The 24,801-nt window shown below is 43.8% G+C and overlaps 1 protein-coding gene across 2 annotated transcripts; it reads left to right on the top strand.

Annotated features, from left to right (window-relative positions):
• The first annotated feature begins 586 nt into the window (after positions 1 to 586).
• TEKT1 (tektin 1) lies at positions 587 to 24,672 on the top strand. 2 transcript variants are annotated; one of them, XM_052658543.1, is made up of 8 exons: positions 587 to 654; positions 11,556 to 11,762; positions 13,262 to 13,427; positions 15,741 to 15,869; positions 16,412 to 16,555; positions 18,851 to 19,073; positions 23,476 to 23,672; positions 24,465 to 24,672. In XM_052658543.1, exons 1-8 carry the CDS (start codon positions 639 to 641, stop codon positions 24,670 to 24,672), a joined length of 1,290 nt encoding a protein of 429 aa, XP_052514503.1. In that variant the 5' UTR covers positions 587 to 638. The 2 variants fall into 2 exon arrangements, with proteins under 2 accessions (XP_052514503.1, XP_052514504.1); XM_052658544.1 differs by having other exon boundaries at positions 629 to 825.
• The last annotated feature ends 129 nt before the right edge of the window (positions 24,673 to 24,801 follow it).

Genomic DNA, 24,801 nt, shown 5'->3' with positions numbered 1-24,801 from the left:
TTTGCCCAGAGTCCACTCGCTTCTTACCACCTCCAGTGCTCACACCCAGCTCCAAGCCACCGTCATCCTCTTGGGTACCATGATTATCTTTCACCTACATCATAGCAATAGCCTTCTAATTGCAATCGCATCTTGCTTCTGCCTTTCTTCCCACTACGGTTTATTTTCAACGCATCAGGCAGAATCATCCTGCTGACACATGAGTCAGCCCTCTTCTAAAGTTTTCTTCTACCTATTCCTGCCCATACATGTCTTTTTCAACACTAAAGTCACTCTTTAATTTGTAACAAAGAGACCTGCATTCTAGTTCTGTCTTTGCCCCTAATAGACTAGGAGATGGAAGCAGCTCGGATGAGGGATCTAGATTCAACCTGCCTGGATCTGAATCACAGCTCTGCCGCTGGTTTGCGGTGTCCCATGGCCCAGCACTCAGTCTTCCATGGGCTTAGTCTCCTCATCTGTCTGATGGAGCTGATAATAATAGAACCTAACTCAACGCTGCTGTGGGGATTAAAGAGATGAGCCACGCGAATCGCCCAGCCTAGCACTCAGTGTTCAAAACAAGCTAGCTATCACTGTTACCATCGTTCCCAATTTAAACCCTCGGGCAAACTTCGTTGCTTCAGGCACAACTGGGGATGAAGACTCTTAGGGGTATGAAGCTTTTCAGATGGCTGAGGCAGAGGAAATGTGATCGCTTTGATTATGTTTGTAGATTCTATTAGACCACATAGCAACAGAACAACATAGCAACTGAAGAAAGCAGTTCAGTCAACTTGCCTTTTCTTTTCCTGTGGTTCCGACTTAAAAAGAAAAAACAACCACGTGAGTAGTTTTCGTGCCACCCCCTGTGGTGAAAGTGGTACTTGGATTTTGTTTCTGCTCAAAGCTGTTGTCACACATTTACAAACCAATCACGAACTCCCTCTGTTCTTACAAGCCTGTTTTATGAATGTTTTACTAGATTGCTACCACAGTGCCCTCTGGTGGAATATAATGATTTCCTTGATATAGGTGGCTTAGATTTTTTTTTTCTTTTTTTATTGAATTCACAGTGTTTCAACTGCACGGTAAAGTAATTCAGTTATACATATATATGTATTCTTTTTCAGATCATTTTCCGTTATAGGTTTTTACAAGATATTGCATATAGTTCCCTGTGCCATAGAGTAGATCCCTGTTTTTTGTTGTTGTTTTAATATTTATCTATTTTTCGTTGCACTGGCTCTTTGTTGCTGTGCGCAGGCCTTCTCTACTTGCAGCAAGTGGGGGCTGTTCTCCAGTTGCGACGCATGGGCTTCTCATTGTGGTGACCCCTCTTGTTGCCGAGCACAGGCTCTAGGCTCGTGGGCTTCAGTAGTTGTGGCGCAGGGGCTCAGTAGTTGAGTGCAGCAGGTTCAGTAGCCGTGGTGGACGGACGGGCTTAGTTCCTGTGCGGCATGTGGCATCTTCCTGGAGCAGGGATCAAACCCATGTCCCCTGCATCGGCAGGCAGATTCTTATTGACTGTGCCACCAGGAAAGCCCCAGGAGGTCCTTGTTGTTTATCTACTTTATACGTAGTAGTATGTATCCCATTTGTTATTATTCATAGTATTAGGCTCATATGAAGATATGGCTTATCCACATATTTTAGAAAACTTTAAAAAATTAACTTGTGATTTACTTTTCAATCCACTGAACTATGAGGCTTGGTTTTCACTGTCTAAGAATCTACCTTTCCGCAGAGTGGTTCTGCCTGGTGGGCGCCTCAATCCCACGCCTATGGCCCCTCTGGGTTTAGAGGGCTGCTCTCAAACTAGGACATAGCAAATCTGATAGAGCGAGAGGGCAGGCCTCGCAGGACCCAGGCCGATTGTTCTGCACAGGGGATGCAGCTAGAACTCAAAGAAACTGCCTGAAGTCAGCCTTCTGTGCCAGCTCCTGTCCAGCTTCTCCCCAGCTGGGTGTGCTAATGATCCTGAAGGGGGCCAGGGTATGCCACCCCAAAATATGCCACGTTGGCATAAGGGTTATTTTTGAGCTGCAAGGTAACTGAAAAGTGAGAGATGCAGGAAAAGTTCTCTGTCCTCCCTTATCTGCCTAAATCTAGGCTATAGATGTTCCTTTGAGGAAGGTCTGTACCAGGAAAAAGAGACAAACTCTGATCACCAGAGACTGGAGTCACACTGAGATGAATCTGCATAAACAGACCTTATAAAAATAACCTTTATCTTTCATTGGTTTCCCATACATTCCCTAGTCACTTTCCTAGAATTTATCACCCCAGAAACCCAAATCTTCTTTCCTTTTTCTAGCCAACTCTCCACAATTTACTGCCCTTTGTTAAAATGGTATAAAAGCCCCAAGTCTAGCTGCTCTTTCAAAAAAATTTTTAATTGGATTTTTTAAACTGTTTATTTGGGCTTTTTGTTTTGCTTTGTTGTGTTTGGTCATACCACATGGCCTATGGGATGTCAGTTCCCCAACCAGGGATTGAACCCGTGGCCCCTGAATTGGAAGTGCAGAGCCCTAACCACTGGGATGCCAGAGAAGTCCCTCTAGCTGCTGCTTAAGAGTTTTCACTTCTTTTTTTGTGTGTGTGACAATCCCATGCACACAAAAATACTAACATAAATAAAAATCATATACCTTTCCTTCTGCTAAGCTTTGCCAGTTTAATTTGCGTATCCCTATATACTGAACATAAAAGAGGGGAAACATTTTTTCTTTCCTACAGTTATCTCCCAGGTGTGGAGATCATTGCAAGAAGGACAGGAGGTGAGTTAGTAGTCTTTGCTCCACCCTCCAGGGAGCACCTGGCACCTGGTTTGAGTCTCGAATGTTGCTACCTCATCCAATTCAGCACCTTCAGCTGCCGTGCCTGACAAATGGCTAAAGACAAGAAACAAACCACACAAAGAACCCAGCACACTCTCTGCCCTGTCTCATCTTGACTTTCAAGGGGTTTTGTGTGCTCTCTGAAATGTTAATCCTCCAGGGTGAAACCCAAGCTGGTTTATCCTTAGAGCTACCAGGGCCACTAGAGATGGTGAGCAATGAAGCACTAAATTTCTTCTCCTAAAAATACAAGGGGTCTATTCAACAAACTCACTGTTGCACCACAAAAAGCTATTCTTGTATCACATCAACAAAGGGAACAGTGCCAAGTACAAAGACAATTTGAGGTTTATGTTCTGTTTCCTGTGGAAAAGTGAAACCCAAGGGAAGACCACTGGTAGGACAGAGCAGGTCCCACGAAGGTGCAGCATTATCTTAGACCTAAGTTCTGATCCAGCATATTTGTGGTGGGGCCTGAGAATCCACACTTTAACAAGCACCCCAGGGGGTTCTGATGCAGATTATTGGAGGGTTGCCCACATTCTGAAAAATACTCAGTGGTGTCTGTCAAGATTCAATAGCAGATAGCATCAAAGCTCTTAGGAGCACAAGGCCATGCCAGCATAGTAAAAGAATAATTACATTTTCCAGGGTTTGCCTCAGTCAGCCCTTGCTTGGCCCTCATAAATGCTAGTAGATAGATATTCATGAATAATAAGCATATGTTTAGCATCCTGAATTAGACTTTTAAATAGAACATTAAGAAACTGTCACACGTAGAAAACAGACTAGTGATTGCTAAGGGGGAGGGGGTTGGGGGAGGGATGGAGCGGGAGGTTGGAGTTAGCAGATATAAACTTTTATACGTAGAATGAACAACGAGGTCCTACTGCATATCACAGGGAACTGTATTTAATATCCTATGATAAGCCATAATGGAAAAGAATATTAAAAGAGAATGCTTCTGTACAGCAGAGACCAATATAACATTGTAAAGCAATTATACTCCAATAAAAATAAATAATAAAAATAGATAAATAAAAATAGAAGGAAATGGCAACCCACTCCAGGATTCTTACCTGAGAAATCCCCTGGACAGAGGAGCCTACTGGGCTACATACAGTCCATGGAGTCTCAAAGAATCAGACACAACTTGGCAACTAAACAGCAACAGAAAATAGACCTCCTATATGATCCAACAATTTTATTTCTGGTTATTTTTCCAAAGAAAACAAAAACACTAATTCAAAAAGATATATCACCCCCTATATTCATTGCAGCATTGTTTACAATAGTTAAGACATGGGAGCAACCTAAGTGTCCACTGATGAATGGATGAATGGATAAAGAAAATGTGATATATATATAAACTTCTCTTTATTCTGTATGGCCCAAGATAGAAACTAGTACTCACGGATGGAAACCATCGGAAGGCCTTCCCTGCAGAATATCCCAAAGAAGGACTGACTGGAGAGGTGATGAGTTCCCCACCACTAGGAGAGTTCAAGCACTGGGCAACCGTTTGGCAGGAATGCTGTAGAGACTATAGCATTTCAGCATCAGATTGGATTAGATAACCTTTCAAGTTCCTTGCAATTCTAAGAGTCAGATTCTCTTAAAGGATACCTCAAAAGTTCAAAAGTAAACCTATAGGTTTAAAAACTACCAAAATTTCTTCCTAATGTTCTTTCAGACACAGGGAAATCAAGATGAGTAGAAACTCTAGTACCATGTACACTGAATGCTTTGAAAGTTTGAAAGACTAGAACTCTAAGATGTACCTAAGTGCTCTGAAATGTCCGTCAAAATAAGAGGAGTATTGGCGTGAAGCACATTCAATAGCATCCTTTGCTGATTTTCACAAGCCCCAAATAGGTAATCCAAGGGGCAATTTTTCAAAATCACACTCAAATTTCATGCTTTCTAAGGTCTTGAAGTATTTTAGTTTTTTGATTGTGTTCATGAATGTATAATAATCTTTTTTAAAACCTTTATAATTAAATTGACTCTTGGTAGGAGAACAAAAGCAAGCATAAAACAGAATCTACTTTCCATAGCTTTTCCTGGATGGAATAAAATGGTACTCAACAAAAAGTAAGTAAATAGTGATTGGGTACCATAAATAAGAAAGAGCTAAGCACATTGATTTCTTTACTGAGCAGTTTGTTTCCTAACATTAATTTAGGCGATAACGCAGTCTGAGACATCCCCTTCCCACTTAACAGAATTGCATTCTTATGTCAATGCTGCTCACTTTCATAAAGCCTGGACAGCTCAATTGATTAGAGCACACCCGTTCAATACACATTTATTGGGGGACTTCCCTGGTGGTCCAATAGCTAGGACTTCGCTCTCAATGCAAGGGGGCAGGTTTGATCCCTGGTCAGGGAACTAGATCCCATATACCTACAACTAAGAGTTTGCATGCCAGAACGAAGATCAAGGATCCCTTGTGCCACAACCAAGACCCAGCACAGCCAAATAAATAATTAAAAATAAAATATTTTAGGACTTCCCTGGTGGTCCAGTGGTTAAGAATCTGCCTGCCAATACAGGGAACGTGGGTTTGATCCCTGGTCCTGGAAGATTCCACGTGGAGCATCTAAGCCCATGCACCACAACTACTGAGCCTGCGCTCTGTAGCCGAGGAGCCACAGCAAGAGAAGCCACTGCAATGAGAAGCCCACGCAGCCAAACTAGAGAGCAGCCCCTGCTCACCGCAACTAGAGAAAGCCTGGGTGCAGCAAGACCCAGCACAGCCAAATGCTGATAAACAAATAAATAGTACACATATTTTTACATTTTAAAATACATTTATTGGGCACAACAAATGTACCCTAGTCCTCCAGGAACACACACTTTAGTGCAGAGAATCTGCTAGGTCCTGGGTTCAATCCCCGGGAAGTCCAGTTAGCTTCACGGCCAGCCACCTTACAGACGCTGCTATGAATCACAGCCAGAACTGGTGGAGGTGACTATGCACTGTAGACACGGCGAAAAGACTACTGGAGTTGCGGATGTGCGGTGACCACAAGAAAGAAAGATGGCTGAAAACATCTCCCAGGCCTACTGGCAGTGGAAATAGGCTATTTCGATAGAGAAACGTATGCTTGACATCCTCCTTATCTCGGAAGGACCTCTTAGAAACACACAGAAGTCATCTAGTATTTAGTCAAAGTTTAAAATGCCAATAAGAAGCTTTTAAATGATCACGTTTCTTGACTGCTGATTTTCCAATAGAACTGTGCAACACGGGAGTAAGCTCCTGATACAGACCCAGGACACTGGGGTCTTGAAGAATCAGCTTCAACACAATGGCCTATGATATTGAGACAATTGAAGAATGCTGAGAATAAAAAACTGATTTCTTCTCAACGAACTCACTGTTCCACAGTGATGCCCAAGATAGAAAACAAGTCATATCTTAACAATACCCTTGTACGGAGGAAGAGATTTTTTTCCTCATCCAGGTGCAGCTGGGTAGAGAAACCAACACAGATCTGAACACCACTGGCAATGCTACGAAAACAGAGTTCCAGGGTCATGGAAGCACTGTAGGAAATTAAACAAGAAGTTAATAACATCTGACGTTTTGGTGGCATTTTTGCATCCATAAAACTCTCCTATGGCTGTCATAAGCCAAGCAGAACAAAAATAACTATTTTTTAATTGAAATACAGTTGCTATACAATATTATATGTTGCAATCTATTACAGCAATTCATGATTTTTAAAGGGTATAGTCTGTTTATAATTTATTATAAAATATTGGCTATATTTCCCATGTTGTACAATATATCCCTGTAGCTTATTTTATATCTAGAAGTGTGTACCTCCTAATTCCCTTCCCCCATATTGCCCATCCCATCTTCCCACAGATATCTCCCCACTGATAACCACTAGCTTATTCTCTGTATCTGTGAGTCTGTTTCTGTTTTATTTAGTTTTTTGTGTTTCTTAAGATTCCACATATGAGTGATATTATATAGAATTTGTCTTTCTCTGTGTGAGTTATTTCACTTAGCATAATGCCCTCCACATCCATGCATGTTGCTGCAGATGGCAAAATTTTATTCTTTTTTATAACTGATATCTTCTTATATATGTGTGTATATATATATATGTATACACATATGTATGCCACATTTTCTTTATCCATTCATCTGGTGATAGAAACTTAGGTTGCTTTCATATCTTGGCTGTTTTAAATAATGCTGCTATGGACATTGGGGTGTGTGTATCTTCTCAAATTAGGGTTTTGGGTGTTTTCTTGGATATATGCCCAGAAATGGGATTGCTGGATCTCGTGGTAGTTCCTGTTTTTGAGAAACCTCCATGCTGTTTTCCAGGACAGGTATTATTAATGTGGATGAGAACACTGAGACAGCTAAGTGGTAGGTAGGAACCAGGCTGGAAGCCAGACCTCAGGCTCATGGCTAAGTGTGTTTTCCACTACACCATGCTGCCTCCATAAGCTTCCTGCAGAATTCTTTTAGTTTCAAAATGACAGTTTAATGCTGTCCCCACTTTCTGTTTGTCTTTCTTGTTTGACATATAATTTCTGCTCACCAAGAGCATGAAGTTATACTTCTGGGTTACGAATCATATAATTTGTGTAACTCTTCTTAAATTCTTCAAGAACTCTTCTGACTTTCAGTTATAATTTGAACTGATAGCTTTCCAGAACTGATACAGCTATCATATCTTTTCTTTATGGTTCCTCTATTTGTTATGGTCAATATCTTCCTCTTTCTCGATTTTTCACTTTTATTCCAGTAATTTTTTTCCAAAAGAGTATATGTTCAAGTTTCAGAGCTGTCCAAAAATATCTTTATTTTGCTCTGTGAGGTATTTTGGCTGGTTATAGAATTTGAGATTTGAAATCATTTCCTCTAGAATTTTGAAGACATTATTCTAGCATCATTTCTAGGAGTCTATGTTATAGACAAAAAGCTATATACATATTCATTTCTTTCTTCCTTTACTCTTTGAATATTGACGTTTCCCCAGTGGTCCGGTGGTTAAGACTCTGCACTTCCACTACAAGGCGTGTGGGTTCAATTCCTGGTTAGGGAACTAAGACCACACATTAAGGCAAAAAAAAAAGAAAAAGAAATTTCACTAGAATAGGATGTATATAGATAGAGAATAGGTGCATATATAATGTGTATGTATGTGTGACTATGTATGTGTGTGGAGATAATTATTTCAGGTGGGTCTTTCAATAAAGACTTGAGTCTTAAATTCCATATATCACTTACATGTGGAATTTTTTAAAAAATACAATAAACTAGTGAGTAAAACAACAACAAAAAAGCAGACTCACAGAGACACAACTTGTGGTTACCAGTTGGAGAAATAATATAGGTGTCGGAGGCAAAAACTATTGGGTGTAAGACAGGCTCAAGGATGTACTGCATTAATACAACATGGAGAATAGAGCCACCATTTTGCAATAACAAAATGTAAATAGAAAGTAGCCTTTCAAAATTGTGTAAAATTTTAATTAATTAAGAGACATAAAGACTTGCGTCTTTAGCACAGGACATTTTCTCTCTCTTTCCTTCATCTGTTCTCTATTTTTCCCTTTCTGGACGTCCACTTGACAAATATTAAACCTCCTGAGTCTACCCTCTCAGACTTAATTTTTCCCCTGTATTTTCCATCTCCTGGTGGACACAGTGACCTGGGTTGGTTTGCCAAAGGTATCCTTCCCATACCTGCACTCAGAGCTGCCTATTCAGGCCTCCCACACGAGAAGAGCCTGGTTGCAGAAACAGAGCTACGCCAACTCCAGAGGAAATTCATTGTATTTGGGAAACATGGTTTTATTCCAACTAACAAAAATCTCAAAATCACTTAAAACTTCAGTGTGCTTTGCCTGAGTATTTCTACTTTGAATATAAGCGTTGGTTGTACACTTAATTTAGCAAATTCTAAGCCTTGAGCTGCATATCTGCTTTATATTCTCTTCCCTACCCATATATTCTCCTCCCTCCCCATATACTGATGCCAGATACACAGAGTAAGTATTGATAATAAGCTGTTCCATACTTTCTCTATTGGACTCATTCCTTTGCTGGCCTGTGTGGGTGCAAAACAAGGTTTTTCTTTTGAAAATATTTTACTTAAACTCCAGAATAAATAGTTGGAGAGCTCTTTTTTTCTTCTTCTTCTATTTTTGTTAATACATCAACAGAAGCAACAGCATCCGAGTTTAGGCCTTTCAGAGGGCAAAACCAGCAGAGCAGAGTCCAGCTGGCTGGCCTCAACTACAAGGATCAGTTCTTTCGTGAGGGTCTCAGGGGTTTCTTTTTTAATCCCCTCCTCCAACCCTTGGAGTGCTTTAACAGCACTACAATCATAAAGAACATATTCCGAACGCTGTTTGGGACTTTCAAGCCACTCATTTTCTAGACAGAGAAACCACTCCTGACTCCTAGCCCTCGGTCTGGCCACTGCCACTGACTGGAGGCTGAGGGACCGGCCCGGGGTGCCCCTCCTCATCCCTCCTCCTCTTAACCCCCCACCCCCCACCCCCGCGGCCGCGGCAACCCCAGGAATCTCTCCATGCAGCGTCAGGTGTGTGGTTTAAGTGGCCCCAGGCCGGCCTGCGGCTGCGAGGACCTAGAGGCATCGTCCAGCCCAATTTCGATGTACATCTGGGGAGTCCGAGACCCAGTGAGCGCTGTGCGGCCCGAGGTGGCCCAGCCGGCAGCAGGACCAGTAGCAGGCCTCCTGAACCCCAGCTTGGTGTCCCGCATCTTCGCGGTAGATTGAGGTATCTGGCCAGAGCCCTCCCAAGCCACATCGCCAAGTCACTAGCGCAGGCGAAAAGACAACACTCGCGCCTGCGCAAAGCCTTCCGGAGTAAACGCCCCTTCGCAGCAGACCCCACCCCCCTTTGCCCTGGTAACGCGTTACCGGTTGCCATAGAGCCTGAGCTGTTTACGTTCCGTTTCTGCTAAGGCCCAGAGCTCCCGCTGGAGTAAGGAGGCTCCCATCCCCAAGTTGTGAAGTAGTTCTTTGTGGCGCTGAGGTAAGTAAGCCTCGGCCCCACCCCACCAACTCTTAACTGAAGTCCATAGACCTATCCAATGCCTTGTGCCCATTGGAATCAGCCAAAATTTAGGTTTAATTTCGACCTCATTTAGCCCTAATTTCGATTTCTCTGGGAGCTGCTCAGACTTATCCAGAAATCTGGGGTTAAATGTTGAGCCCCACACTCAGACAAAATTGGCAGAGGCCATTGGATGGACTGGATTAGGAGACCCATGTTGTCAGAGAGGGCCCGAGGCCTGAGACTCAGCCTGGTCAAGATCTGACTTCAGTTCCAACCTTCAGAGATTCCAAAGTCTTTAAGGGCAGGCACTCGTATGTTTTGGATGAGGATGGGGCTTCCCAGGTGGCACTAGTGATGAAGAACCCAGTTGCCAATGGAGAAGACATAGCTCGCGGGTTCGGGTTCAATCCCTGGATTGGGAAGATCCCCTAGAGGACAGCGTGCAACCCACTCCAGTATTCTTGCCTGGAGAATCCCATGGACAGAGGAGCCTGGTGGGCTACAGTCCATGGAGTCGCAGTTTAGCACACATGCACGTGAGTGGGGCAGATTTCAGCCCCGTCTGAGGAAGACAGGGCTCACAGTCAGAGCTGTGTGCAGATGCGTGTGTGTGTTAGTTGCTCAGTCGTGTCCGACTCCTTGCGACCCCATGGACTGCAGCCCGCCAGGCTCCTCTGTCCATGGGATTCTCCAGGCAGGAATACTGGAGTGGGTTGCCATGCCCTTCTCCAGGGGATCTTCCCAACCCAGGAATCGAACCGAGGTCTCCTGCTTTGCGGGTGGATTCTTTATCACCCGAGCCGTCAGGGAAGCCCGCTGTGTGCAGAGGAGGAAGAGACATGCTCGTCTTTCTGTTGCTGCTGGCCTTTCTGTTGCTGCTGACCTCTGCCTGCTACCTCTTCATGGGTTCCTCTTCTTGTTCTCTCCTGTTCTTTGTCCTGGGAAACTTTTGTTTCTGTTATCTGCTGAATAGGCTCAGTACCTAGTTGTCAGTTTACAGATGTCACATTTGCTCTTTTTGTTTTTAGAAAACACACCTGGATTCATCTGTTAAGCAATATCTACTAAAATAGAACAACTGCCCTATGAGCTAGCAATTCAAATGAGTTCTAAAAATGCATTCATGTGTTCACCAATATACACAGTCTCTCTAAATGCGAATATTCATAGCATTCTCATAATAACCCCAAACCGAAAACTCAAATATCCATAAACAGTAAAAAAAAAAAAAAAGAGAGAGAGAGATAAATTGTGGTATAATGATATACTACACAGCAATGAGAATGAACAGACTACAACTATATGAACAATCCTGATAAATCTTACAAACATAATCCTGTTTATTAAGAAGTCAGATAAAAGAGTGTATAGGAAAAAAGAGTACTTAGGGATTCTATGTTAAGTTCAAAAATATCAAAACTAATGTATAGTGTAAAAATTGGGGCTGTGTGGGGCTGGGGTGAAGAATAGTGGCCAGAACAAGGCACGAGGTGCTAGTAATGTTTATTTCTTGGTCTGGGTGCTGGATATACTGAGTTTTTCATTTTGTGTGCAGATTATGGTTTGTGCACTCTTTAGTATGAATGTCACACTTTAATAAAAACTGACATTAAAAACAAGACAACTTGCTTTCAGTGAATCTAAAAAAAAAAAAAAAAATCTACTTTTGAGCAGGACTTTGGAAAGTTCAAATGGCCAGACTACTACAACAGCCACCCAAGTTCTTGTGCGCAGAGTGGCAAATTGCTAACAAAAACCAGTACCACAGAGCAGAAGCCCAAAGGTCCCGGTCTGAACGCCTGGTAGCAGAAAGCCAGAGACTTGTGGATGAAATTGAAAAGACCACAAGAAAATCTCAAAGCGATGTGAATAAGAAACTAGGTAAGATAACACACTTGCTATGTTTGTAAACATGTTTGCATGATACTGTATTGTCATTAGCATTTCTTATTCAGGAATGCCAGTGTATTATCTTGAAATATTAGAGAGAAACATGTATTCTCCAGATTCTGTCTTTAAGTTCATTGCCTTAAGAGACAAGCTTTTGATGCTTTTGAACTGTGGTGTTAGAGAAGACTCTTGAGAGTCCCTTGGACTGCAAGATCAAACCAGTCAATCCCTAAAGAAATCAACCATGACTATTCATTGGAAGGGCTGATGCTGAAGCTGAAGCTCTAGTACTTTGGCCAGCTGATGAGGAGAGCTGACTCATTAGAAAAGACCCTGATGCTGGGAAAGACTGAAGGCAGGAGGAGAAGGGGATGACAGAGGACAAGACGGTTGGATGGCATCACTGACTCGATGGACATGAGTTTGAGCAAGCTCCAGGAGATGGTGAAGGACAGGGAAGCCTGGCGTGCTGCAGTCCCTGGTGTTGCAAAGAGTCAGACACTACTCATCGACTGAACAACAGCAAGAGACATGGTAACCCAGTCTGATTTACAGTCATCTATCAGTCATTCTTTTATTGATTTGATATATATATATCTGTTGAGCATCTAAGAGCGTCCAGGGACTAAGCACTATGGATATCACAGGGATATCAGAGCCTCTGTTTTTAAGGGGCTCTCAGATTGAGGAGGAGAAAGATATAAAAATTGTTAATCAGAATATAACTAGATAGGTGCTGTGGGAAGGGGTACAGAAGTGAAGGTGGAGTAGACACTGGAGAGTTGGAAAAGACATCCTAAAGAGGAATATTTGTGCTGAATCTTTTTTTTAATATTTATTAATTTTTATTTTTGGCTGTGCTGGGTCTTCATTGCTATGCTGTAGCTTTCTCTAGTTGCAGTGAGTAGGGGCAACTCTTTGTTGTGACGTGCAGACTTCTCATTATGATGGCTTCTCTTGTTGTGGAGCCCGGGCTCTAGGGTGCAGGCTCAGTAGTTGTGGCACATGGGCTTAGCTGCTCCAAAGCATATGGAATCTTCCCAGTCCAGGGATCGAACTCATGTCCCCTGCATTGGAAGGCAGATTCTTTACCACTGGACCAGCAGGGAAGTCCTAAGCTGAGTCTTAAAGAAAGAATAATGCTGTCTTGACAATCCCATTCCTATGAATACAATTTCAAAGCGGTGCCCAGGGACTTTTCAAACAATATACTTTCGTGTCTTTGACAAAATTAAAACTTATTTAAAACAGGGCGCCTTGAGGAATTAGAGTCAATAAGTGTAGAATGATCTTTGGATTACTTTGATGTTGAATGTAAGAAGAAACAATGTTCTTTTTCCTTCCTTCCGTTCTAATAAACACAAAGATGTATAGATACCCCAAGTAGCACCATTCTGAGAAGGAAAGAAAGTATCTCGGTAGCTTCCCAATAGTCTTCTAGTTTCTAATCTAAGAGCTGCATCCTAGAGTGACTTCTCTGTGTGCTTCAGAGCAGAGACTTGAGGAAGTCAGGTTCTGGAAGAAGGAGTTAGATGACAAACTTGAGCAGCTGGTGTACGCAACTGAAGACCTGCTCCTCTATCAGACCAGATTGGAGAAAGCCCTCGAGAGCTTTAAGGAGCCGTTGCGCATCACAGAGAAATGCTTGGAATACAGGTAGGAGGGATGGTTCCTCTAATGAATCTTCTGGGAAATGAAATGCTGCGTAGTAAAAACCGACTGTGCTTGGTGGTGGGTTAGAATGAAACCGATAAGCATGTGTTCTTTTAGAGCCTGAAATTATCTCAGCATACTCATGGTGCTGGGCAGGAGCAGGAGCACCGGACTTGGTTCATGTCTAAACTCTGCTCTTAATTAACCAGTATAAGTTAGGACTGGGTTTGGCTGTGGATATCAGAAAGGGACAAAATAACATTGACCTTTTTCCTCTCACATTTAAGGAATCTGGAGCTCGTTCGGGGTTGGCATAGTACGCCACAGTGTCAGGCTTCCAGGCCTTTGTAATCTTGTTGCTCCACTATCTGGTTGCTCCCTGTGCTTGGTTTTCACTCCCAGGGTTACCTCATGATTCAAGATGGCAACTAGAGTGCCAGCCATTATGTCTGCATTCCAACAAGTAGGAATAATTAGGGTTTAGACTTAGCAGCAGCAGCAGCAGCAGCATTCACCGTTACTACTTGCGTCTCATTGACCAGAGCTTAGTCACGTGGCCACCCCAACAGAAACTGGGAAATGGTGGTCTTTATTTTGGGCAGACAAAGCAGATACAGTTGGTAGAGGACAAGCCTGCTCCCATACACAGAGCACATGGGAGCACTTCATAATCCAGAGAGCACTGTGCTAACGTACCTTTTTACTATAATTTCCCTCACGTAAGTACTATGAGCAGGATGCTCCTCTCTGCTTTGGGGTGATTCTGATTCACAGAGCTGATCCCCATAAATCTTCTGCAGCACCCTAGCAGGTCTTGTTGCTGCCAGCATAGCCCCCTCCAATCGAGTGCCTCGTCTACACTGGCTATTATGTGAACTTTCCCCAGTGCAGATCTTTCCAGGTCACTGCCCGGCTTTCAAATCCCTTCATTACCACCCTATGCCCTAACACCTCCAAAATCAAATTCAAACTTCTTCGCTTCGAAAACGAGGTCCATGATGGTTGGGCCCCCAGTGAGCCCTCCATCCGGTCCTGCATCTCATCCCCAACAGTGGGATGCACTTGGCACATTGAGCTGCTTGCACTGCGGCTCTGTCCACTCTGTTCCTCCTCCTCAGAAAGCCCTGTTGCCTCAGTGAGCTTCACCAGGACCCTCGGCAGCAACCAGGCAGCAACTCAACCAGATTTAGAGAGGTGGTAAAGCAAAGGAAAGTGGCAGGTGCTCAAAGAAGCCAACATCCCGTTGGCTCAATTCCACACCTAAGGGTGATTAGGACGCAGATGCTGCTAAGTGGGTTGAGTACCTGCTACTCTGTGCCAGGTCCCATGCTGTCTGCTTTCATATCTCTTTTGTTCCTTGCCACAACCCTAGGAAGTACTGATAAGTATACCCATTTCACAGAAGAAGAAACCAAGGCACAGATAAATTATACAGTGTGCCTGAGCCCACACAGCTGGTGAGTGATGGAGCCTTCCCCGAAGACAAGCACTATCAGGCAGGTGGAAAAGAACAAACTATCAGATGGCGACCGACCAATTTTGGGAGGAAGTGGTTAAAAGCATGTGTAATGCCCAATTCTGTGACACAGGATCTGTAACCTCTCTGAAACTCAGTTTCCTCACCTGTAATTGAAAGGTTAAATGAAAATGAATTTTCACATGAAAAGCTCAGTACAGTGCGTGTCTCATTGTAAGTGTTCAGTAATGGAGTACTATTAATTTTGACATTATTATTATTACTATTATTATACAGCATCTTTTTCAATTCAACCCTTGTTAAAAAACAAGACTGGGCTCAAGGAAGAAAACATATGTCTTTAAAGTTCTAAGTCAAAAGATAGTCTTTCCAATAAATAGGTAAGAAGGAAAAGCCTTCTGAATTGATGGCGAAATTAAGGGGAAAAAGTCCAGCTGGCATTTTTCAGACCAAGTGACCAATCACTGATTCATTTTTCTTCTTTGTGTTTTGGATATTTTTAAGTCAAATAGACACCAACTAATGTATATCCCAGTGGCTCAGATGGTAAAGAATCCGCCTGCAATGCAGAAAACCCAGGTTCCCTGAGTTGGGAAGATTCCCCTGGAGAAGGGAATGGCTATCCACTCCAGGATCAGAGGAGCCTGGCAGGCAACAGTCTATGGGGTCACAAAGAGTTAGACACGTCTAAGGGACTAACACTTTCACTTTCAATGTACATCCCCTGTCACATTGTCCAGATGGATTGGGTTCAGTTGTCTTGATAGTTTTAAAAGTCAGCAAGTTTTGAGTTGTCTCCCTCCATGCGTGGGATGACTGTCCACTTTTCTCCCGGCCAGGGAGAAGCGGGTTGGCATTGACCTGGTCCATGATGAGGTGGAACAGGAGCTGATCAAGGAAGAGGAGATCATCCGGGGAGTAATGACCCTGCTGACCCGCACCCTGGAGGAGACATGTGAGCAAATCAGGTACTGCCCCCACATCTCCACTGGGCATATCTAGGAAAAGCTGTGCCCAGCAAGACCATGCTCCCCGGCACAGGAATAATGGGGTTTAAGATCCTACAAGCACTCTCCATGCCCCAAAGTGGCCAGGGAACACTCAGAATGAGACCTGGACAGCCTCTCATGCCTGACAGTTGTTCTCTGGTGGTGGGCTGGGATGTGGCAGAATTTCACCCCTGATTAGAAACTGGAGGACACTGGAGCCATTTCCTCCCCGGGCTGACCTTTCACAAACAGGATGCCACAGTGGTGACTCAGAAAAGGCCACAGTTGAAAGGAGGATTTTGAAGTCCAGGCCTGGATACGTTAATTGGTCACCAAGCGTTAATGGGGTGTGTGTGTGTCTGTGTGTGTGTGTCTGTGTGTGTTGAGTGGATGAGAGGGTGGGAGGAAGTGCCGCCATGTTGCACTCGACTAGCTTCGTTTTCCAGGGTCTCCCAAGAACCTGATGTAGCTGCCACTAGGGCATTCAAGAGGAAGAAACCCAATTTACCTTCTCCCTTCAGGTTAAACCGCTCTGCCAAGTACAATCTTGAAAAGGATTTGAGGGACAAGTTTACAGCCATAACCATTGATGATATCTGCTTCTCACTCAACAACAACTCACCAAACATCAAGTATTCTGAGAACGTCGTGAGGGTTGAACCAAAGTGAGTGAGTCCCTGCTGGCCTGGCCACACTGTCCTTCTCCCCACTGTGTGATGTCCCAGTGTTTCTTGGAGAGGCCAGCAGGACCTAGGACATCATCCTGACCTTAGGCTGGGAGCTAGGAAGAGGCAGGTTTTAGGCAAAGACAGGCGCTGAGCAGTGACTACCCTATGGGGCCCAGCGGTGCCCCAGTCCTCCAGGCTAGGCCCTGCTTTAAGAAAGTCTGATGTAAAAACTATATGTATTTTTTGGCTGTACTTTGTGGGGTGCAGGATTTTAGTTCCCCAACCAGGGCTGGAACCCGTGCCCCCTGCAGTGGAAACATGGAGTCTTAATCACTGGACTACCAGGGAAGACCCTGAAATAAAATCTTAAAACCTCTCAAATTTACTCATTTACCTATTTGCATTTTTAACAACTAGAAGAATTTGAAAATGTATAAAGAGCAAGTTAATAGTTTCCCTGAGATAGCCAGTGTTTCCTGTATGTTCATACAAACATACATATACACTCATGTACACAAATAGTTTTGTTACAAAAATGAGATTATACTCTTTACATTTTCTATAACATCTGATTTACATTTTTCAAGTAATATTACATCACAGACCTAACTCATTCTAATTTTTAAAACATTCTTTTTGAAGTAAAACATACATACAGAAAACTGCACCAGAATTCCTTTTTTAAAGTAAATCATACATATAGAAAACTGCATAGGAATTTCCTGGTCCAGTGATTGGGATTCAGTGCTTTCATTACCTGGGCCCAGGTTCAGCCTCTCTTTTGGGAACTAGGATCCCACAAGCCAAAAAAAAACAAAAACAAAACAAAAACAAAAACAGAAAAGAAAGAAAATCGCACAAATAATAATCAATTGTTTAATGAATTATCATCATTTTAGTTATCTTTTGCTGTTACCAAGTTACCCCCAAACTTAGCAGCTTTAAAACAAGTGTGTTATCTCCCAGCTTCTGTGGGTCAGGAGCCCAGGCATCACTCAGCTGGGCGCCTCTGGCTCACCTTTCTTCAGTTTGTAGTCAACCTGTCAACTGGGACTGTGGTCTCATCTGAAGGCTAGACATGGCAGCTGATCCAAGAGGAAGAAAACAGAGAAGGCATCCAAGAGAGAAGCCATAGTCTTCCTCTTTCAACCTCATATCAGACATGGCCTCTCATCACATCTATTCATGAGAAATGAGTTCATCACACAACTCAAGGGGAAGGCACTGTACAAAGGTGTGGACACCAGCAGACATGAGGGGTCATCAGGGGCCATCCCAGATGGCAAACAGTCTCCACATAACCACCAGCCAGGCCAAGAAGTAAAACGTTACCACTGACGCCAAAACCTCCACCCCGGCCCCTCTTGATCAATGCCCCCTCTCTCCTCCCCCAAAAAGAACCACATTCCCGGCTTCTAATAGGTTTGTTCTGCCTGCTTCTGCATTTATTAAATAGCATCATATTTTGAATATTGTATATTTTGTCATATATGTAGTATATATAAGTATATGACAAAATATACAACATTCCATAATGTTGAATCTTCCAATTAACATTATTTTGAGATTCCTCAGTGCTATATAAAGCAATTCCTTGTCAAACTAGCAATTCTTTTATTTATAGCATTTCAGGATACACTCATGATTATCCTATTTTTTTCGGTGTATGGTAATCTGTGGGCTTCCCAGGTAGCTCAATGGTAAAGAATCTGCCTACCAATGCAGGATAATGGGTTCGATCCCTGGTCTGGGAAGGTCCCCTGGAGAAGGAAGTGGCAAGCCACTCCGGTATTCTTGCCCGGGAAAACCCACATGGACAGAGGAGCCTGGCAGGCTACAGTCCATGGGGTCGCAAAGAGCTGGACACAATTTAGCAACTGAACACACACTCACATTATAATCTGTGACGACTATAATTTATTTTGATACCTACCTTGTCCCTACCTGTGTGATGTTGACCAGGTTACTCCATCTTTATGAACCTGTTTTCCACATCTTTCAAATGGGGGTATGAAAGCCACTTCACTAGGCCAGCATGAGGACTAAATGAGAGAGTGTCTGTAAAGTGCCAGCCCAGTGCCTGGCAGACAGTAAGCAGATTTCCCTAGAGTGGCAGCTATTGCCACTGACAGACCAGTGTTCACTCTGCCTAGAGATGGGGAAATGTTCTAGGTGCTTCCATTGGTGGAGGGAGGCCTAACTTCCCACTGGTTTCCAGTCACTGGTCCCTCTCCCCACACCCCCACGCCAAGTCCAGATATGCTATGAATGAGTGCCTGGGTCCCGTTTCAGCTCCGTGAGTCTGGAAGACTGGCTAGACTTCTCCAACACCAACGTGGAGAAGGCTGACAAGCAGAGGAACAACTCCCTGACGCTGAAGGCCCTGGTGGACCGAATCCTGTCCCAGACGGCCAATGACCTGCGCAGGCAGTGTGATGTGGTGGACACCGCCTTCAAGAATGGGCTGAAGGAGACCAAGGACGCCAGGGACAAACTGGCTCTTCATCTGGACAAGGTGAGCTTCCTGGAGGGACTATGGCTGAACTCGCTCAGAAGGTTTCACTCTGGAGACCTAGAATGGCCTTTAGGGCTTGTGATCCTGGGTGCTAAGGAGTAAATGTCATTCACCTCCTCTGTCTTAGCAGCAGGCTTTGGACTTTGGAGGACTGGAGAGGGTCTTGGCGCTGCTCTGGGCCTCCTTTGTCACTGATTGTTGCAAAGAACAGGCTATCTCCCTGCTTCAGGCCTTAGTTCCTCCTTTATGGAGCATGGAGAGGCACTGTATGCTCTTAGATATTCTTTATGACTCTGAAGTTCTGTGCGTGCACGCACATGCGTGTGTAAGTTGCTCAGCCGTGTCCGACTCTTTGCAACCCCACGGACTATAGCCCACCAGGCTCCTCTGTCCATGGGATTCTCCAGGCAAGAATACTGGCGTGGGTTGCCGTGCCCTCCTCCAGGTGGTCTTCCCAACCGAAGGATCGAACCCGCATCTCTAATGTCACCTGCACTGGCAGGCGGGTTCTTTACGCTGCTGGGACTTCTGTGGTGATCCAGTGGCTAAGACTCTGTGCTCCCAAAGTAGGGGATGCAGGTTCAATCCCTGGTCAGGGAAACCAGATCCCAAGATCCCACATGTATCAACTAAGACCTGGTGCAGCAAAATAAACTTTTTTTTTTAATTGGCTGCTGCTACCAATAATAGTAACAACAACAACAATAATAGTAACGATGATAAACATAGCCAAATATAGTCAAGAGGCTTCCTAGTGGAGTAAGAACTTAGTCCAGGCCTCAAAAGATGGATCTGAGATAGGAAGGCAGAAGTTGGAAGGATCCTCTGTAAGGAAAAGGGCAAGAGGCTGGTCTTTGCAGAGGCCTTTGAGAAGCCCTGTCCTACCAGAGGAGATCCCTGCAGGAGCTGGGGGCTGTGGGGCTGAGGCCTTGGAAGCCACATCTAAAATGAGCACCTGGGACTTTCCTGGTGGTCCAGTGGCTAAGACTCTGCACTCCCAATGCAGAGGGCCCGGGTTCCATCCCTGGTCAAAGAACTAGATGCTTCCACAATTAAGAGTTCATGTGCCACAACTAAAGATCCCACATACTGCAACTAAGATCCAGCACAGCCCAGTGAAAATGAAATAAAAATGAAAAGTAATAACTAGCTTTTTTTAAAAGGGTCTGGGTAGGCCGGAATGATGGACTAGAACAACGCAGGTGAGGTTCCCTGCCCTCATCTGGAGATAGGGACCTAGCTCTATGACAGAAGTCTCCACCTGCTTATCGTCTGCTCAGAAGCCTCCGTGGTCACGAGGAGACTTGACAAACTGAGGAGGCGACCTTCAAATTAAAGGGTAGGGTGGCCCCCATTTTTATTTCCGTGACATAATTATTTCCTTATTGAACAAAACGTATTTTAACTCCAGCTATACTTAGAATTTAGTATGAGAATGTTGAATCTAACCCAGGGCTTCAGTTACCTTAATGAGTCAGCAACATTTTTCTATAAAGGGTCAGAGGGTAAATATTTTTGTTTTTGTGGACCAAGATGCAAGATCAAGGATACTACATAGATATTAATATAAGAAAACAAATTTCCACAAATTCTTTATTGGTAAAATTAAAAGTATAAATAATTATAACTGGGTGTTGTTTTTACAGGTCTTCTGGTGAGAAGAAGGGGATTGATTCTTTTGGGGGGAAGAAAACAATTGCTTTAGTGGGGTTCAAAGTTAGTATTTTCTACCAAAACCATTGCAGAGGTTCACCTGTTAATGCTGACCTGTAATGAGATTTTGTATATTTCATCTTTGAAAGCATCCATTCATTCGGATAGGCACTGCCATAGACATAGCCACCTATAAGCATATGATTTTAATTGAACACGCTCACTACTTGGAAGACCTTTATAGAATCTGTTAAATTATTCTCCTGGTACAGTATTTGCCTTTTAGTACCTCATTCCATATCAGATTAATCACTCCCAGTCGAAGGGTAGTTAGAAGTTCTTAATTGCACAGTTAAGTGAATTTTGAAGTATGGAAATTTCCTTTGCACTTACTTTGATGTCCAAAAAAAAAATTTCCAGAACTTGGAAGAATACTTCTTTGGCAAATGTGTGGGGGAATGGAGGTCTCACTTCATGTTTTAACTTTTGGCAGCACAAGAAGCAAAGAAAGCAACTTGATTCTACTTGTGACGCAAATCATGTCCGTTGTTGAAATGACTTTATCGCAGCCAGTATATGAAAGGGCTGTCTTGCCTTGCGATTTTAGGTTGACTCACTTAGAAATATTTTTAAGTGTGCAGCAAAAGTGAACTTCCAAAGCCACTCCATGTTTGATAACAGAGGTTGTTCTTGCTCAGAAAAATTTTAATCTTGGCCCCAAGCTAAAATAAACCACAAGAACATTTCACCACTGCTAAACCATTTTACTGCTGAGTAGTGTGACAAGTGAGGATAACCAACTTCTATTTCTGACAAAAACGCACAGAAATGAAGACAGTCAAGTCCACGGAAGCCAGTCCAAGTGAACTTCGTGGTTCACTGTTGACGTTATTGGTTCGATAACACATGATAGATCCACATCTCTTCTGCAAAGCACTTTCTAATGAATAAACCAGCCACAGTCCTTAAAACGCTTACATTTCCACGAGCTCTGTAAAAATGCTCAGCTAAGCCTTTTTGTGCTCAACGTGTATCCACAGCATCATCAGCTCTAACACTTAGTAGATTCCACTTCAGGTTGTACTGAGTTCCTGTTTTCTTAACTTTTTGAAAACATCCTCACCTATAATTATTTCATGCAGTCATTCATAGAGGCTAATTCTTTAGTTACTTCAAACTCAGCGTTGACTCCTTCAATAAACGACATTGAACAGGATCAGAACACCCGCCAACTCATGAAGAGCAGAAGAACACCTTCCAAACTCATGTGCTTTGTGTGCTTTTAATTAACTATAGTTGTTCCTTGTGTCCATAACTCTTCCAGCAACTATCCTTGCAGACTAACAGTCTTAAAAATAATTTATATTCCCTTGACACTCTTTCTTAGCTGCTGCAATCAAACGTGATTTAATTAGCTCACCGTCAAGTAAATGGCTTTCCTTACTTGGCTAACACATGCACCACTTAGAATCTTATTGTGATAGAAACCTCATTTTCCTTCGTGTGAAGAAATTCTGCAGTGATGAGATACTGTTTTAAATTTCCAGTTTTTCTGATCATTGCTCTCCTGTGTGTTGGGAATGTTGTGGTGAATGCTTAGTCTGGTACCGTTGATGTTGAGTGTATTCTTTCAGTACTGTTGTTGTGTCCTTGCATAATAAACACAGTGCTTTGCTCTCCAATGGATGGGCAAAACCTGCACTTCACTCTGCCTTACAAGTGCAACCCACAAAGCCCACTTTTCTTGTATTAACATGATGGACATACACTGATAATAAAAAATAAAATAAGATGCCACAGTATGATGATACATGTAGCATTTGGAAAGCTGTCAAGTTATTACCATGTCTTTGGGATTCACAGTCTGGACAGAAGCACAAAACAGTGAGAGCATAATGTATATCATCTGTTGCAACTTCTTAACTCTGCTGCTACAGTTCAAAAGCAGCCATATATCAATGAATGATCATCACTTAAATTGATGATGAGTCCATGAGGTTCATTTTACTATCACTTTCATGTACGTTTAGAAATTCCCATGATGCAAAGTTTAAAAAGAAGAAACAAGGAAGAAATAAAATCTTAAACTAGTTAAATATTAATCTAAAAACCCAAGTACCTTGAAGGCATCTTTTGTTGGCACAAAGCCACCATCAAAGAAATTAACAAAAACTCAGATTAAACTACTTTCTCCTTTAGTGGGCAGAACTGGTCCTAGTGGGTGGATTGGTAAGGAAGCAGGCAGAGGCAGCTTTCATGGTCCAAAAGTACAGGATATGTAAGAGACACAGGTTCAGTCTCTGGGTGGGGAAGAGCTCCTGGCAGAGGACACAGAAACCCGCTCCAGTATTCTTGCCTGGAGAATCCCATAGACAGAGGAGCCTGGCGGGCTGTAGTTCATAGGGTTGCAAAGAGTCAGACACAACTGGAGTGACTTAGCACACACACACTGAGGTACATGGGCAGCCTCCAGCCTTTGCTGGGGGCCTTCCCCAGGAAATCCACATATTTGAGAAGGAGATGAGGCAACAATGGCCATCCGTATCCATTCCATGCTTGAGATTCTAAGGCTGGGTGACTTACCTTACCTCCCAGCAGTCACTGCTCTAGGGAAAAGAGATCAGGCCGATTCAGGTGGCCTGCGTGGGTAGATAACCCGAGGTCCCCTCTTCCTAACTCCCTAAGAGCGTCTGCTGTCGAGTTTTGAGGAGCACAGCCTGGCCTCACCTACTCTAACCCTTTTTGTAAGGTCATGGAAGAGATTGCCTCCCAGGAGAAAAACATTGTGGTTCTTGAAAAAGCCATCCTCGACCAAGAAGGGCCTGCCAAGGTGGCTCACACACGCCTGGAGACCAGGACACACCGGCCTAATGTGGAGCTGTGTCGAGATGTTGCACAGTACAGGCTGATCAAGGAGGTCGGCGAGATCACCCACAATGTTGCAAGGTAAGCAAAGAGCTCCTAGAGGAGGGCACGGCAACCTACACCAGTATTCTTGCCTGGAGAATCCCATGGACAGAGGAGCCTAACAGACTACAGTCCCTAGGGTCGCAGAGAGTCAGACACAACTGAAGTGACTTAACCACTCAGGCAAAGGGCTACTGGGGCTCCATTTAAACCTGGACTGTGAGGTCTTCCCTGGTGGTCCAATGGCTAAAAATCTGCCTTCCAGTGCAGGGGACAAGGGTTCGATCCCTGTTCGGGGAGCTAAGATCCCACATGCTACAGGGAAACTAAGCCCATGAACCGCAACTACTGAGCCTGAGCATTCTAGAGCCTAAAGCCTTTTCAATCTAGAGCCCACACGTAGCAAGGAAGACCCCCCACACACACACACACAAAACCCTGAACTGTGAGCAGAGCTAGGCAATGTCATCATGGGTGAAGCCAGCTGGGCATAAGGACCTTTGCCCTTTGCATCTATCATGTTTAGGGGTTCCTTTCTAGAGGAACCTACTCCAACCGACTGCTGCCATGCAGGGCACGGACCCAACATTGACATTTTTCTAAAAATCCAGATGTTTAGGTAAATTCTAGTTCTAACTGTCGGAAGTTCACAGGTTTGTCTGCTTGTGAATCTGGTCCAGGGCCACCGATTGGAAATTTCTGTCTTAAAGAGGAGAGAGGAAGCAGACACATCAATTTGAGTCCAGCACCTAATAGACAAATACACTTTTCCCCCTGAAGCAGTGACAGGAAGCCATTCATTGTTCCCCCACATTCTTCCTCCTCTTCTAGACTGAAGGAAACACTGGCCCAAGCTCAAGCAGAGTTGAAAGGCCTGAATCGCAGGCAGCTGGCCCTGCAGGAGGAGATCCAGATCAAGGGGAACACCATCTACATTGACGAGGTGCTGTGTATGCCCATGAGAAAGTCCATCCCGCCTCGGGACGGGGATGACCACGGGGAGTGGGCCGGGGGCTCCCATCCCGAGGCTGTCTGCTGAATGGAGAATTCTCATTATGTCGTTTCTCATTAAACCATGACCTAAAACAGGAGCACAGAACTCTCCTTCCAGGTCGGCAGAACTTCCATGCAGCCCACCCAAAACTCTCAGCTGGGTATCAGGCCTGCT

The sequence above is a fragment of the Budorcas taxicolor genome, chromosome 19 (genome assembly GCF_023091745.1).
Source record: "Budorcas taxicolor isolate Tak-1 chromosome 19, Takin1.1, whole genome shotgun sequence".
Taxonomy (NCBI): domain Eukaryota; kingdom Metazoa; phylum Chordata; class Mammalia; order Artiodactyla; family Bovidae; genus Budorcas; species Budorcas taxicolor.
Note: the sequence above shows the minus strand (reverse complement) of the source record. Positions and strands in the feature narration are given on the sequence as shown.